Below are 15,549 nucleotides of genomic sequence, written 5' to 3'. Positions count from 1 at the left end.
CCACCTTTAACAACAACTGACACATTATATTTCCACGGGTACCACTTTATGCCATCTGTACCAGTGTTGTACCCAGACATTTTTCTAACTTTCTCTCTGTGTGTGTGTATGGACAGCATTGTGGTAGCGACAGTCCTGAAGGACCCTCAGGATTCCTAGAGAGGCTGTGTTTTGAGATGAAAAAGGGCTACAAGGAGACCATGCTCCAGCTTGTGCTCTCACCGGCTCACATCTTTGTCAGTGACAACTACCAGGTCAGTCGACAACAATCAATGTGAGATGCTTTGGTGTCCATTCGTTGAGGACCCTTCTCTTTTAAAGATGCACTTGTTCATGTTCACAAGGATTTCAAAGTAATGGATTCGAACCATAATCAAACCATAATATAGGATGCAGTAGGGCTGCACAATTTTGATAAAATATTAAATAACCATATGTTGACCAAAATAGTGTACATTTTTTTTGGATGTAGCAGTGAGCTCAGTTGGTTCAATAATCAGGAAGTGGAGGCTGCATCCCATCACCTGGGAACTCAAGAAAAGGCCCTAAAAACTAGAGTGCTCGAACAAGGAGGCTTCTGAGTGAATCCATAGAGAGGACAACAATCACTTTGGAGTATGGTGCAATGTTCTGCTATACCCAGAATATATACCTCAGAAACTGAAACTAGTGTATATTGGAGGGTGGCAGGAAAGATGCTGGAAAGCTTGGGAGTGACCTACCTGCAGTGTTTTGTATGTGTCACGTCTCTAAATCAAATGTAAACACATACAGATATCGTATCATTAGTAACGCCTATCCATTCTTTTTGTGAAATTGTGAAAGCTCAAAAATGCCGCAGTGCCTATGGGATTTCACTTTGCTAGCTGATAGCCAGAGGTGCGGACCCAAAGGCATCACCAGAGGGTCTAATTAACCCCTACACCCTGACTAATTTCCGCTCCCTCTGCTTTGAAATACATGCACAAAAGGCGGAAGAGCTCAGTAATAAATATTGAATGTACAATATTTCTATATTTATTATTATTATAACAGTACCAGTCAAGTACATTTCTTATTAGTTCCTATTGTTGTTAGGTTGCAAAAAGTTTATTACATATATCCGACACAGCGTCCCACATCTGATGGTGTTCTGAGGGATGGCCACCTTAGTCTGTCTGGCCTGCAGATGCGTGCCCACGCCATGTTCTCAGCCCAAGGCCTGCCCCTAGGGACTGACACCCTGGAGTACGCCTGGCTCATCGACATGCAGGCTGGGGCCCTTACTGGACGAGTCACTGTGCCACAGGTCTGTTTGGATTACCTATCTGTCTCTATCTGTGATTTTATTTTGTACACATCTAATGAATGTGTTGTTCTTCAGCTGGCCAGTGTGATGGAGTGGGGTGAGACGTACATGTTCCATGTCTTCTCAAGGGAGTTTCAGCTGGAGCAGCCCAAGCCCTCAGTCATCTGCCAGCATGGGGTGGACCGCCGTGTGTGTGACTCCAAGGTAGTCTTCATCAGATCCGAAATGTATATCTGAGCCAAACTGTATCTGGTTAATTCCTATCCAACACAGCCATAGGATTTTTCTGTTTTTTGCCTGGAATGTGCACAAACGTAGGTCTAACATAACATAGGTCGCATTCATAGATATTTATATTAGTTACTAATCAATGTATGTAAATGCAGTCTCATAACACAATATATAACAGTTAGTTTGTATTTCCAAAGCTAACTGTTTCAGGCAGTGAGATAGTTCCACAACTTATTGGCATGCAAGGGTGTGAGAGATGACTTAATAGATACAGTCTGAAACTTAAACGATTAACAAAATATAAATGTTTTGAAGTCCAGTTTTGGACTGAATGTGTTGTGTTGTTAGTAAAGCCATAGTCGAGTAGAATCTCTAGTTTACCTCATATAAAATTTTGCACCCAATTTTAGTGGACTATATTTAGCTAGTTCATCTATAAGTAGCGACCAACTATAGTCTTCTATAAAAGTGGTCATTAGACGGACCTGAGTTGCGCAAGACCTTTAACAAACCAAATGTCAAATTACTGTATGCATTCTTTTGGATATCCCTTTTAAATAAGCACAAACGGGTCCATGCATTAAGACTGGTAATAGTGAAATGCAAAATAACGCCCTGCCTTACATGGAATTTCCATACTTACTGAAACTCTCCAGTCTAAAATCTAGTCTTACTCTAGAGACGGGTGAAGAGTTACTTTTCTGTTCTTAGATGGCCTGCCTCCCTGGATACTGCCGGACATCTGAGGAGCTTAAATACACCATGACCCGTCTGGCTGTGGATGGGGCTGACCTCTTCATAGTGGAGCACAGCTGTGCAGCCAACATCAAGGTAACACAAGTCTTTAACACTTGAACAAAACATTTAACTTCGGAGGTACTCAAATAGTTGTAGAGAAACAATGCTCTATTTCTCCTCCCACTCGCCCAGACGGGGACTATCAGACTTGCCAACTGTAACCTGCACAACCAGGCAGTAGGAGAAGGGATCAGTGCTGTGGTGCAGGACGTCCAGATCCACCAGTATATGGAACAGCAGCAGCAACAACCTCAGTCAGACGGGGTGCGACTGGGGGCATCTCCAGGTCAGGGGTTAGGACTTGGCCAGCCTCCTGTGCTGCGGAGGTCTTTCTGGTTGGAGGCTGGCTCTGTCAACTTTGCCCTAATCACAGCTGACATAGCACTGGCTGCGGACCATCCGGCCAAGTATGAGGTGCAGAGGCAGTTCCTGGAGCTCCATGATGCTCAGACGAAAAGGTAGGAATAGACAGTAGAAGGAATTATTCTTTATTGATCCAAAAGAGTGTCTTATCACCACCAGCAATTGATGGAGTTGGAGAAGACTGGCATTCATCCAAACACAGACATGAGCGGACTGTCTCTTTCTGTCCCTTTATCCCAGGCTATGGTTTCTGTGGCCTGGCGAAACAGCGCATAACAAACGTAGCAGGAATAAGTGTGGCTGCCTGGGGGGCTGTCGTTTTTACGGGGGCACCAACACAGGCCTGGACTTTTTCCGCCTGGAGGAGATGACCCCGTCCTCCAGTTCTGCCTTCTCTTCCAGCTCTGAGTCAGACATGTGCTATGGCCAATCCCTGCTGCAGCCTGGAGAGTGGATCATCACCAAAGAGATGCACAAACTGTCCGATGGTATGGGAGTTCCAATATATGTCAATAGGTGCAGGGATTATAGTTATTTGGGATTCTTGACAAATACAGCTCCTGTTTGGGTCTGCTGTGAAATTGGCTTGATTTATATGGTAGACATAAACCTACAGTACTGTCACTTTGTATTCTCTCTTACAGTTAAAGGGGTGGGAGTGAAGAGGGACACCTGTACTCCCAGTCCAGCCGTGGAGCTTGGAATAAGGTGTCAGCACTTGAGCCTGCAGGTGCCTCAGCGCTCCCATAGTTCGGCCTCCTCCTCCGAGGAAAATAGTTCCTCCAGTGCGGCTCTGCCCCTTCTGGCCAGGGAGAGGGATAGCCCGTCACCCAGCACGGAGGAGCACATATTCCCCATGAACAACAGGATCACTGCAGAGTGAGTAGCGCATAAGTGCACCAGGAGTGCAACAGGCATGCGCATGCTCTCACAATTTCACAGCTCACCATCATCCAGCATACGAGTCCAATATAGAGGGCAGCGTATTTTCTGTTGAAGTGAGTTCTCTTAGTATTCTCAATCCTTTCTATCCTCACAGCACTCTCACAGATGTCCCTGAAGGCTCCCCAGTCTCCCCCAATAGTGCCCAGGAGTGCTCATCCCTCCGCTCCCCACTTCGCTCGCCCCTCAAACGCCAGTCCTCTGTGCACTCGAGCCGCCTGGGAAGCACAAAGAGCCTGTCTGCAGCAGTCTTCACCGATAAGCCCCCACCGCCACTTTCTGGGGTCCAGTTCAGCAGCGAGGTCTCTCAAAGCGACGAAAATGTCCTCGACTCACCTCGTCAGCGCCGGAGCTACGGCTCCTTCCCTTTCACGCCTTCCGCAGACTCAAGCACCTTCCATCAGTACCGCTCTGCTGACTCCTGCATGTCGGTGGCCGACAGTGAGGCCTACTTCTCGGCAGCGGAGGACTTTGAGCCCATCAGCAGTGCAGATGAGGGCCCCGGCACCTACCCTGGGAGGAAGAAGAAAAGGAGGCAACAGCAGTATCCGCCCCAGCAACAGCCCTACCACATGGACCACTACAGGTGGGCTTCTTAGAGGATGATCAGTCAGCTTACCCGGTATTTAAAGGGCAACAACAAGTCATTATTACAATCAAACAAATCTGTTGTGAATCTCGTTCCAGCCGCAGCTCCATCTATCACAGTGTGGAGGGGCCCCTCACCTATGTGTTGAATGGGGATCTCATCACAGAGCCCAGACCCCTTCCCATGCTACCCCCACTACCAGCTCACCCAATCCCCAGCCATCAGTCTCAGGGCTCCTTTGTGTCGGCACTGGGGTTGGATGAGGAGGGCTCTGCAGAGGTGGAGAAGAACCCTGAGCCAGGTCTGGTGACACGCCAACCCCATGTCATGGCCTGCTATCAGAGCTACCTAGCCCACTACCAGGTGAGGCTGGAACACTAGTGTACTTGTGCACATTTACTTTTACTCGTTTACTCTAACCACCGCATTCAAATGAGGCTGCAGTGAAAACGGTCACATTTAGCTAATGTGTTGGCCTGGAAGTCTGGGGCTTTCGCTTTGCTTCTTTTCTCGCTTTGACTGACATGGTAATGGTTCATTAGTATTTCAGAAGAGCAGAAAAAACACACCTGAGATATTTCACAACATGCTGTACAGCTGTCATTATTTAACTCTATGCCATACCATGTCTTCACTGAAAAGCTCTTCTTTTGCCAAGTGAAACAGATAACAGTTCAACATTCAATGATAATAATAATAATTATAATAGTCTCAAATATTTTTTTAACTACATGTCACTTGACACATTTTTATTTGGCTACAAATTTAAATGCAATAATCCCTAAGCCAGCAAGGTGAGTATTGGTTGTTCTATTCTCTACCCCTAAATGATCTGATAAAATCATGACAGATCTATTAGAATCTTGACAGCTGTATTCATTACATCTTCAGGATTCTAAATGCCTTTTGAATAAATCCCAGGTGTCCAATTGGTCTCAGAAGCAGCCAACCAATAAGAGGACCTCCAAGTCCTCTTTGCATCGGCCCCTGGACCTGGACACACCTACCAGCGAGGAAAGCTCGACCTCCTTCGACCAGCTCTCTGTTCCGAGCTTTAAGGTGAAAATGCAAACATTGCATTTGCTTGTATGTGTTACTTCTTGTCCATTTTCCATGAAGTATTATCCCTTACTCTGATGATGTTTGTAGGTGGTGAAGCAAGGCCTCTCTGCCAGCTCCCTACTTGACAGAGGCCTGGCACTGTTGGGGGACACAAACAAGTATTTCACATTTATTTTGCTTGCCTTTTGTTAACTGTGAGTTTAAGTGTTTTTGTGTATGTCTGTATACTAGCTTCTGCTTATTATAGTAAGTGCCTAGATAAAATCTACACCCTGTTTGAATTGTTCTACCTTTTTTGTTTCATGTGTAAACATTTGGTATTAAATAGATTATCTTTTTTATGTTTGTATTTGAGAGAATTACATATTAGAAATACTCAACTGAAAGATAATAATTGAATAAGTCTCCACCGCTGAGAGACATTCTTGGCGGAAGCATCTTTTGACAGTCATAACAGTCATAAGAGTCTGCTGGGATGAGCCTTTAACAATTTTGAACACACAGATTTGTCATTGTTGTTTCACCTTCTTTTCTAAACTTTTATAGTGCCTTTGGGTGGACATCTTCTATTTTCTGCTCTGTGTTTTGTATGCGCTCATCTTTATCAGCCTCTTTCTCTATCACATCTTTCTCTATAGCCAACCGTACACTCCCCTGGATAAGAAGGGGATGGAGAACACCGATGACACCACCACTGAAGACTGGACCCTGGAACAACCCCTCTCCCAGACAAGAACTACTGCCATTGTGGAGGTGAAGGGGGCCATCAATGTAGTGCTTACCCCACTTGTGGCTGAAGCTCTTGACAGGTAATCACAACCATTTTCATAGATCTTATTTAATTCATAACCATTCATAAGTATCGTAGTTCAAAGCCAGTAGTCACCACAACAGAAATGTGTGTACAGTGGCTATTAAATGTATCCATAGTGAAAAATTGAATCTGCATTGCTTAACTATTAATCTCATTCAGTGAATATTTGGTAGAGGCTCCTCCTATGGTTTACATTTTTTGCTTGATAGGGCTAATTGTACAAAACTCACTAATTGTACAAAACTCATTTAACAAGCATTACCTGGCTAATGGGGGGATTGTGGTGAATTACTCCATTTTAAATTTAGCGTTCAGGATGCTAACCACCAGTTTCTGAATATAATTATATTGTTATTATGTTGAATTATAGAAGCGACTGGTGATAACATTGATATAAAGACACTCAGCTAAACGACCCATAATTTTGAAATGTATTCTCAAAGGAAGAGAGAGAGTTTGGGTGATGTTGGCTACAGCTTTAGTGCAGAGTTTCTTACATTATCGTTTGGGCCCTGGATAGATTATAGGATGCCATGTTAAGAGAAACCATGAAGAATCACTGTTTGAGGTTAATTGGGACCTGGCAGCAGTTAAAGCTGGGACGCAACTGTGCTGTAAGGCAGTGACGTAGACCTCTGTGCCACTCTGTTGCACCTGGATGTAATTCTATCATATATAGGCTTTCCATCTGCAATCTGGGTTTCCAAACCTGATATTTGCCCAACTACACTCGTTGTCATATTTCAGGAATAATATGGAATGTTCTTTCAGATACATTGAGTCCATGGTCCACTACGTCAGTATACGCCACCCTGCAGCCATTCTGGATGACCTTCACGGGAAGGTCCTAAATGAAGCCTATCAGATCAGCAAGTCCACGGTGACTGAATCTGTAAGTGAACTTTTCCAAAAAGCAAGTATGGCCATAAATAGTTTAATATAAAGAAAATAAAGATTTTCCTGTGTTAAATTTTTTTGTGCGTTATAGAGCACAACCAAGCAGGAGCACAAACTGTCCAAGACGGAGGGTACCACAGGCTCCCTCAACACGCCCCATGGCCAAACAGACCTGTCAGTCAAACCAGACAATGTGAAGATCAAGGGCCTGCAAGCTAATGTGTCGATACCTAAGGTAGGAATCTTGTTGGGGAACTGTGTCATTAGGCCAGGCATATAATATTGGACTTGGAAATGGATTTTAGTCCAATATCAGAAGTCTAACGCGTCTGTTGCTCTGCCATTATAGGTGAATCTTTGTCTGCTCCAGGCCTCAGTTGAAGAGTGTGCACCCTCTAACTCCATTAAGAACCATATCACTCACGTGTCCCTGGTTGCTCTCTGCTTTGACAGCATTGCCACACAGTTTCGCATGAACCGGTAACCTATTTTCTTTTAGCTTTCATTAATCTTCTTACATCAGACAGACTCCGTGATATCCCATACCGTCTGTTATCACAGGGGCATAGTGGAGGAAACGCCCAACACTGCAGAGCATGGGCGTCCCTCCGTCAACTTGGAGAAGTACGCCTCGGCCAGCAAGATGCAACCACAGTCCTCAGGATCACTTCGCTCCAACGCTGGCATTGAAAAGGGCAAGGAGATTGCTGCTAAACTTAACATCCGCCGCATCCACAGCCAGCTACGAGGGCTGGATTCCAAAGGTGAGAGTAAACAAGGTGTTTATTTTCTTCATGTGCCGGGCCGAGGCTAAGTCTCTGGTAGGTGTCTGTGACTGGGGTTGGAGACCCCTGTGGCCTTTTAGCAATTCATTTTTTATTTTTCCTGTTTTGTTGTTCAGACATTGGGACATGTGCCATCACAGCCATTCCTTTTGAAAAGTCCAAAGTGCTGTTCAGTCTCGAGGAAATGGATGAATTTGCTCTGGTAGACGAGACCGAAAACCAGGTTGCTGCTGACTTGACCCGCAGCTCTGCCTCCCTGGAGAAGTGGGGCTGGATCATGTTTGAGTGTGGTATCGAGAACCTCACTGTCAAAGGTAATGTGTTGTTAATATAGATATAATGTATTCTTTCCATTTCAAAATGTATTTGATTTGATTGCAACAGCTAACTTAATTGAAATAACAGAAACACACAACCAATGTTATAACCAATTCTTCTGGGATAATAATTGCTGTTTCTCTAACCATGATGTTAAAGCATGGGGATCCAGCTAGCCTCATCAAATAAAATATTCTCAGGTTTTTCCTCCAATTTAGGGAGAATTTATCTGTCCGCCAGTCACTGATCATTTCCAGTTCTGAACTGAATTCGCTCTATTCTATCATCTCATCTTTATGTGACAATAAAAGTGCTGAATTGTTTGCATACAAAACAATTTAGCGCAAATATTCTCAGGAACAGGCAGATTTCATATCATTAATAAATAACAAAGAGGACGGGCCCTAATATACTCCCTTGTGGAACTCCACATTTGATTTAACCTATCCTCAGACAAAATGCCATTCACTATCCGATGCCTTACAGACAGAGAAGACTTGACCCAGTTAACTTCAGAAGAAGGGGTGTAATGGTACGCAAAAGTCACAGTTCAGTACATACCGGATTTTAAGTTATGGTTCCGTACGTTTTCGGTGCAGTGGAAAAAAACATTCCAAACATAACATTTCTTTAAATTTATTACAAAGTTATAAACTTTGCCCATTGCCACAGTAGTTTAAGCTGCACTTGGTATGATTTTTTAATGGAAAAAAAATATTACTGTATTTTGCAGTTACTCATCAGTCAGTAAGCGGTTTGGCAGTGCCCGAAAGAGAATTAAGTTCAGAATAATAATATGAATAACCCGTTCCAATAAAACGCTAACTCAGAAATCAGTGTTGTTGTTAGCCTTGATCACATTAGTTTACGGTTTCTGGTTGCTAGCTATAGAGCACTAGTCTTCTTTCACTTTCATAGTGTATGCTGTAGTAGACAAGGGTTCGCTTTCTTACAGTAGGCGAACTTCGCTCTTGTACTTATGCTGTGTATATAATCCCGGTAAAATGCGTGCTCACAAAATAAACCAAGGAGGAACGGGATTGATGGAATAGAATTGTCTGGACCGTAGCGGCAAGATCCAAAAATTATAAATTGAAATTTCACTGGCACTGAATTGTGTGTGTTGCTAAACAACTCTTATAGGGCCTCGTCAGCTTACACAACATGTTTATAGGGGAAAAAAACTTGAGTTTTTTTACTGTTGTTTGTGTTTGCCATTTTTCCTTTTACGAGGCTGTGTTACATTTTCTAGGGTATTTCTGTTGCTATGTTACAGCTCCAAGACATGTCTCTGAAGTGAAACTCTTAAGTTTACAATGTTAGTTTCGCACACACAAAAGTAACTGATGTGGTTAAAACTAGACTATTTATTCGGACCGAACCAAATGACCTGTACTGAATGGTACGGTATGGATAAGTGTACCGTTACACCCCTATTCAGAAGTGAAAGTAAAACCTGTGCAATGGTAGGAGAGAGTTATTTTAAATGTACTGTTGCTGTACTAAAGCCACCTTCCACAAGGTGGGAGCAAATTTGGGGCATTTATTTACCCCATCCTCACTTACAGTGGATATAAGAAGTCTACACACCCCTGTTAAAATGCCAGGTTCTTGTGATGTAAAAGAATGAGACAAAGATAAATCATGTCAGAAATGTTTCCACTTTTAATGTGACATATAATGTGAATAATTCAATTGGAAAAACAAACTGAAATCTTTGAGGGGGAAAAATCAAAAATCAAAACCTTATGCCTTATATTGTGTTTGTGATTCTGTGTGCTTCAATGTCTGTATGGGTGCAGGTGGGCGTCAGTCTGGTGCAGTGCTGTACAGTGCGTTTGGTGTGATGGGGCAGTCGGGTACAGTCTTGAAGAATGGAATTTCCAAGTCGAATGGCTCATCAGGCTCTCAGACAGGCAGTGGCTACAGCACAGATGTATCTGATGACAACCTGCCTAAAGATGCAACCAGCCCCAACTCTGATGCGAACGGAAACTCTGATTCTGATGATCAGGTGAGTAATCGTATTGAACTGTTGTACAAGGACTTGATCCAACCTTATTTCAGTAGCTAAGTGCTTTCCAACAAATATAGACTTGATAGATCTCTCTTGATTCCATTTTGCCCTCGGCCCGTGTTCTTTACTGCTTTTACAGGATGAAGGTGTAGAGTCTGATGACCTGAAGAAAGACCTGCCTCTCATGCCCCCGCCCCCTGACTCCAGCAGCATGAAGCTAACCATCAAGGAGATCTGGTTTAGCTTCGCTGCTCCCACCAACGTCCGCTCCCCCTCCCAGGCCATTTCCAGGCAGCTGAATCTCCTGAGCACAGCTACGCCAGCAATCGGTGCCTGGTTGGTTCCCATCGACCAGCTCAAGTCCTCTCTGCGTAAGCTGGACATGGAGGGCACTTTGAGAGTGTGTGCTGTTATGGGCTGTATCATGACCGAAGCCTTGGAGGTTAGTACAGCGCAATTTAATGGTTCCAATGCCTTGTCCATTAATAAGTCTTAAATGTATGTGTAAATTCTTCTGTTTGTATTCTACGACTGGGCTATTTAAAAAAAATATATATATCTATATAATTATATCCTTGCGTTTTGTCTTGCTTTCAGCATCCTTTTACCAGATCAATTCAGAGTACATATGAATGCTTTTGGTGATTAAAGTAGATTCTGATTCGATTACACATTTATTTTTCCCATGTTCTGTACAGAAAAAGAGTATCCACATTCCTTTCCGGAGCAAGTACAACCGGGTGACCAAGCGAGCACGCTACCTCCACGAGAACCCCTCTTGTCTTCTATGTAACATCCTGCACCGTTACCTACAGCAGGCAGATTACTCAGTGATAGAGGAGGCAACCATGGTGAGACCTATATGTAATGGTGTATTTTATTAGCTTGTGCGCTACAGTCTGGGCCATGATTGTCTGAATGTTGTTGCAAGGTTTGAAGTGGCTATCATGGACCTACTCTTAAGTTTCATCCTGTTTAGCCATTCAATCCCTCTCATCTTGTCGTCAATAGAATGATGGGCTGCCTGCGCTGGTGACCCTGAAGAAGGGCCTGGTTGCTCTAGCTCGGCAGTGGATGAAGTTTATTGTGGTGACCCAGGGCTTTAAGGCCATTGGCTTGATGAGGCCCAACCAGCTGCCTAAACCCAAGGAGACCCCTCAGCCACAGACCTTCCAGGATCAGAGCCTGGGCCTGGACAATGGAGCCGCACTACAAAGTGACACCAGTGCCGATGGGGCTGAGTTTGAGTTTGACGCTGGTAGGCACTTTTATTTTCTCCCAATGGTTCATTTGGGAATTTCCTGGTGGGTGAATACATGACAGATAGATACAAAAAACGATTTGTTATTTGTTAAGTTGATGATCATGAAAATTACATTGATAACAATAATACATGCAGGATGTAGGTCCACTAGGTTACATGTTGTATTTTCTGTCCAGCCACAGTCAGTGAACATACCATGCTACTGGAGGGAGCCTGCAGCCGTCCACCACCCACGGGAGAAAAATCTGGACCAGTCAGTGGTGTGGAGATCATGAGGAAGCTCTCGAAGTCCCACACCCACAATGAGTCTGCCCTCAAAATTAAGGTAATGATGCGTATGCTTCTTAACTCTAACCACCTATCTTTCTGTCGGTTTTGTCACCCTCGACTATAACTTTGAGTTATGTGAATGGGCAGGCTATAACGTCTGCCGTTATTATACCAAAGGAGTAGGTCTGTTTTCACGCTGGTAGTGTGTTTACTCCTTAGGGCTCCCATCCATACCAGTCCCTGAGTTACACCAGTGGGGACACGGCAGCTGACTCCCCTGCCCATGTGAGTCACGCGTGCATGGCTGCCAAAGACAGTCCCCGTAAGGAGAGTCTGCTCAGCTATTTGACAGGCAGCTTTCCCAGCCTGCACAACCTGCTAGAGGGCACTCCTCAAAGGAATGAACCTGTGACAAAGAGCGGTTCCCTGACTCGCACAGGTATGCTGGTTCATACTTAGGTGGCATTCATGTATGAACATTCTCTTCACTGATTTTTTTTATACATATATATTTCCTCTACATTTAAATTATTGTTCCATTCCATTTTTAAGCCGTTATTGTTGGAGAATTGAACTCCAAAATTGCGTTTTGTTTGCTCTCCATTTAGGAAACAGTGTGGGGCCTGATGTACTGACAGAGCACCCACTTCTGTCAGAACCTTCTTCCGTCAGTTTCTACAACTGGATGTCCAATGCTGTGGGCAACCGGGGCAGAGGGAACGCTATACCCCAAGAGTCCCCTGTCAACCGTTCCCAACACAACAGCCTGCAGACAGGTGTGGGGAATGTCTTGTGAATGGTGATGGAATATTTAGGGGGAACATGAGCTTAGAAAGCCAACTTAGAAAGCACATTGTAGAATATTGTAAAAAGAAATATATATTGTCATCCATGTGTGTGGCTTTTCAGGTGTCACTTGTAACCTCCCCACCATCCCATCAGCGTCTGATTTCAACACGGTGCTGTCCAGCGACCAGAACACTCTGGATGGAACACAGTCTCAGCACTCTCAGCACAGCACCAGCCAGGACGACATAATGATGGCTGACATCGACGAGGGCAACCAGTGTCCTGCAGCTGTGCAACTGGCAGATGCACAGGTAACTGAGCGGCTGACTAACTGAGCAAGCGGCTGACTGACTGACTGAGTGAGCGGCTGACTGGGATGATTCTCTTCTCTCCCTGCTTTGCACAGGTTGTGTTCAAGCCTCTGTTGAGTCACGCGGGGATCCAAGCTCAGGACACCACTCCTCTCAGCTACAAGATGTACTTTGGGGAGCACCTCTCCTTCTCCGGCACCTTGGAGTGTCTTAGAGCAGACATTGTGGACTCGGACACGTCCAAGGAACGAAAGAACAAACGGTCAAAAAGGTAAATTAACCTTTGTATCTTTGGGTGTGCCAGTAGTCTTAAAGGTACCATCTGTTAGACATCCTGACACAAAGGCAATCTCCTTTTTTTGCTCTCACTCTCCAGACAGGGCATGCCAAACCTCCTACCACTGGAGTTCAAGCCGGCACTGCTGATCGAGACATTCAGCCTGAACGCTGTGGTAATGGAAAAGTCCACCAGCACGGGCCCGCCCAATTCCATGGCTGCTGCTGCGCCACTAGCCTTCCATGATCTCAACCGACGCCACTACAACACCTTCCACTGTGACTTCACTATTGCCTGCCAAGCCATTAGTCAGCGTGTTGACATGGCCCTGGTGCGCCTCATCCATCAGTTTAGCACCATGGTAGATGACATCAAGGCCACACAGACAGACATCAAACTGAGTCGCTATACCGCAGGCTCTGCCTCCCCAACGCCCACCTTCAAGGCACGGCCCTACCGCCACTTCCGCTCCTCAGATTTCAGCCGCAGCTCGCGAGGCAGCCTCAATGGGGCCGGGCGAAGCGGGGCTGCTGTTGGAGGAAACACGACCCAAAAGAGCAAGCGGGGTGGAGGAGGGAGTCAACCTCTCAATGGACCCCCTTCAGGACTGGACACGCTGGGCAGGAGGGAGCCCCGTGGACGCAACACGTTGGGTCGCTCGGAACGCCGCACCTCCAAGGTTCATCAATCAGTTTGTGTTTTCATTTTAGAATTATCTCTAAGATACCATACACTGCCCTCCACTCATGTTGGCACCTTTGGTAAATAGGAGAAAAACAGGAGTTGAACTTTTTTATTTATATTTCATCCTCCTTTCATTCAAAATATTAACAAAAACCTAACTTTTAATTAAAGTAAAACACAATTATTGGCACCCCTTCATTTAAAATGTTGTGCAACCTCCCTTTGCAAATAGTCTTATCATAGTTAATGAGGTTGGAGGATACATGGCAAGGGATCTGAGACCATTCTTCTATAGACGGTCTCTCCAGATCCTTCGAATTCCGAGGTCCACGCTTGTGAACTCTCCTCTTCAGCTCCTCCCACAGGTTATCTATGGGGTTTGGATCTGGGAATGGCCATGTCAAAACCTTGATTCTTTGTGGTCTGTGAAGTGTGAACCATTTTTGTGTTGACTTTGAGGTGTGATTTAAATCATTGTCCTGCTGGAAGATCCACAGCCCAGTTTAAGCTTCCTGGCAGAGGCAGTCAGGTTTTGATTTAATTTGCTGGTACTTGGTGTCCACAATACCATGTATCCTAACTAGTTGTTAAGGGGCTTTTGGAATAAAAACATCCCACAACATCAAAGATGCTTCACAGTGGGGATGAGTTCGTTTTCTGCATTATCTTTTATTTTGCCACACCCACATCTGTTTTTTGTTTCCAAAAAGCTTTTTGTTCTCCTTTGACCATAGAACCTGGTCCCACTGAAAGTTCCAGTAATGTTTGGCAATCTGAAGGTACATGAGTTTTGATGTTTGATGGCAGCAAAGGCTTTTTATGCCAACCCTCCCAAATAACTTGTGGTTATATAGGTGGCTTCTGCTCATAGTTTAGTAGACCTTCTGACCCCAATACCCGACTAACCTCTGCAATTCTCCAGATATTTCCTTGTCTACTCGAACCATCCTCCTTACTGCGTGGGATCAATATAGGCACACATCCTATTCCAGGTTGCTTTAAACTTCTTCATTATTGCCCTGATATTGGAAACGGGCATTTTCAACCATTGAGCGATTTTCTTATAGCCATTTCCTGATTTGTGAAGCTCAACAACCTTTTGTTGCATGTCATTACTGTATTCTTGGGTCTTTTACCTAGTGAGGAATATCTATGGGAATTTGAACTGTGTGTCAGCTCATATTTATATCCCAATTGAACAAGACTTTGCTTACCAATTAAATCTTCCTAATCACTCAGGTAATCAAATTTTTTTTTACATCTGAATGGGAATGTATTTTGTACAGTTATATTTTACTTATAACGTAAGCATTTTTAGGGTGCCAGTTAAAGGGCAGACATGTTTTGGAGAAAAATATTTATGCCTTTTACTTTTTTGGGATAATTTTACTTACTGAATATTATGAATGAAAGACCAAGACGATAAACAGCAAAGAATGTTTTTTCACAGCCCGCTTATTATTTGCGATGGGTGCCAATATTAGTGGAGGAGACAATCTTATCTGTATATTTTCTGGTGATCTGTCAAATCCTGTATGGTTTGTTTTTATTGGTATCTAACAATTTCCAATTATTAACTGATGAAGGTGTCGCGGAAGGGCTCTCGGGACGTGGCTGACCACATGGCCATCCAGATGGACGACTCAGACTCTATCACAGTGTCCGAGCAGAGTGAGCCCTCGGCTGAGTGCTGGCAGAACATGTACAAGCTGCTCAACTTCTACTCCCTTATTTCTGACCCTACTGGTATCCTGGAGAAGAGCTCCCCAGAGAACTGCTTGACAGGTAAGGCTCTCTATCCCTAGACTGGCTGACACCTGACTGAAATCCTGCCTGACTTCATTCTGGAA

At 44.4% G+C, this 15,549-nt stretch overlaps 1 protein-coding gene across 11 annotated transcripts in view; it reads left to right on the top strand.

Annotated features, from left to right (window-relative positions):
* Nucleotides 1-15,549, top strand: part of kiaa1109 (KIAA1109 ortholog) — a 78,526-nt gene that overhangs the window by 12,959 nt on the left and 50,018 nt on the right. For 10 of the 11 annotated variants that reach the window (XM_034297554.1, XM_029125648.2, XM_034297560.1 and 7 more), the window contains exons 20-47: nucleotides 117-254; nucleotides 1,112-1,288; nucleotides 1,364-1,492; nucleotides 2,231-2,350; nucleotides 2,450-2,775; nucleotides 2,921-3,168; nucleotides 3,325-3,559; nucleotides 3,720-4,208; nucleotides 4,310-4,574; nucleotides 5,133-5,270; nucleotides 5,361-5,431; nucleotides 5,912-6,082; nucleotides 6,859-6,979; nucleotides 7,076-7,219; nucleotides 7,334-7,464; nucleotides 7,546-7,748; nucleotides 7,886-8,083; nucleotides 9,890-10,101; nucleotides 10,244-10,546; nucleotides 10,803-10,955; nucleotides 11,116-11,362; nucleotides 11,545-11,693; nucleotides 11,858-12,077; nucleotides 12,247-12,414; nucleotides 12,548-12,738; nucleotides 12,834-13,009; nucleotides 13,115-13,694; nucleotides 15,286-15,484. In XM_034297554.1, the coding sequence (XP_034153445.1) occupies nucleotides 117-254; nucleotides 1,112-1,288; nucleotides 1,364-1,492; nucleotides 2,231-2,350; nucleotides 2,450-2,775; nucleotides 2,921-3,168; nucleotides 3,325-3,559; nucleotides 3,720-4,208; nucleotides 4,310-4,574; nucleotides 5,133-5,270; nucleotides 5,361-5,431; nucleotides 5,912-6,082; nucleotides 6,859-6,979; nucleotides 7,076-7,219; nucleotides 7,334-7,464; nucleotides 7,546-7,748; nucleotides 7,886-8,083; nucleotides 9,890-10,101; nucleotides 10,244-10,546; nucleotides 10,803-10,955; nucleotides 11,116-11,362; nucleotides 11,545-11,693; nucleotides 11,858-12,077; nucleotides 12,247-12,414; nucleotides 12,548-12,738; nucleotides 12,834-13,009; nucleotides 13,115-13,694; nucleotides 15,286-15,484 (5,902 nt within the window). The remainder of the gene's footprint in view (nucleotides 1-116; nucleotides 255-1,111; nucleotides 1,289-1,363; nucleotides 1,493-2,230; nucleotides 2,351-2,449; nucleotides 2,776-2,920; nucleotides 3,169-3,324; nucleotides 3,560-3,719; nucleotides 4,209-4,309; nucleotides 4,575-5,132; nucleotides 5,271-5,360; nucleotides 5,432-5,911; nucleotides 6,083-6,858; nucleotides 6,980-7,075; nucleotides 7,220-7,333; nucleotides 7,465-7,545; nucleotides 7,749-7,885; nucleotides 8,084-9,889; nucleotides 10,102-10,243; nucleotides 10,547-10,802; nucleotides 10,956-11,115; nucleotides 11,363-11,544; nucleotides 11,694-11,857; nucleotides 12,078-12,246; nucleotides 12,415-12,547; nucleotides 12,739-12,833; nucleotides 13,010-13,114; nucleotides 13,695-15,285; nucleotides 15,485-15,549) is intronic. The other variant, XM_034297553.1, reaches the window with a different exon arrangement.

This window comes from Esox lucius, chromosome 15, assembly GCF_011004845.1.
Source record: "Esox lucius isolate fEsoLuc1 chromosome 15, fEsoLuc1.pri, whole genome shotgun sequence".
NCBI lineage: Eukaryota > Metazoa > Chordata > Actinopteri > Esociformes > Esocidae > Esox > Esox lucius.
This window is presented reverse-complemented; position numbering and strand designations above follow the sequence as displayed.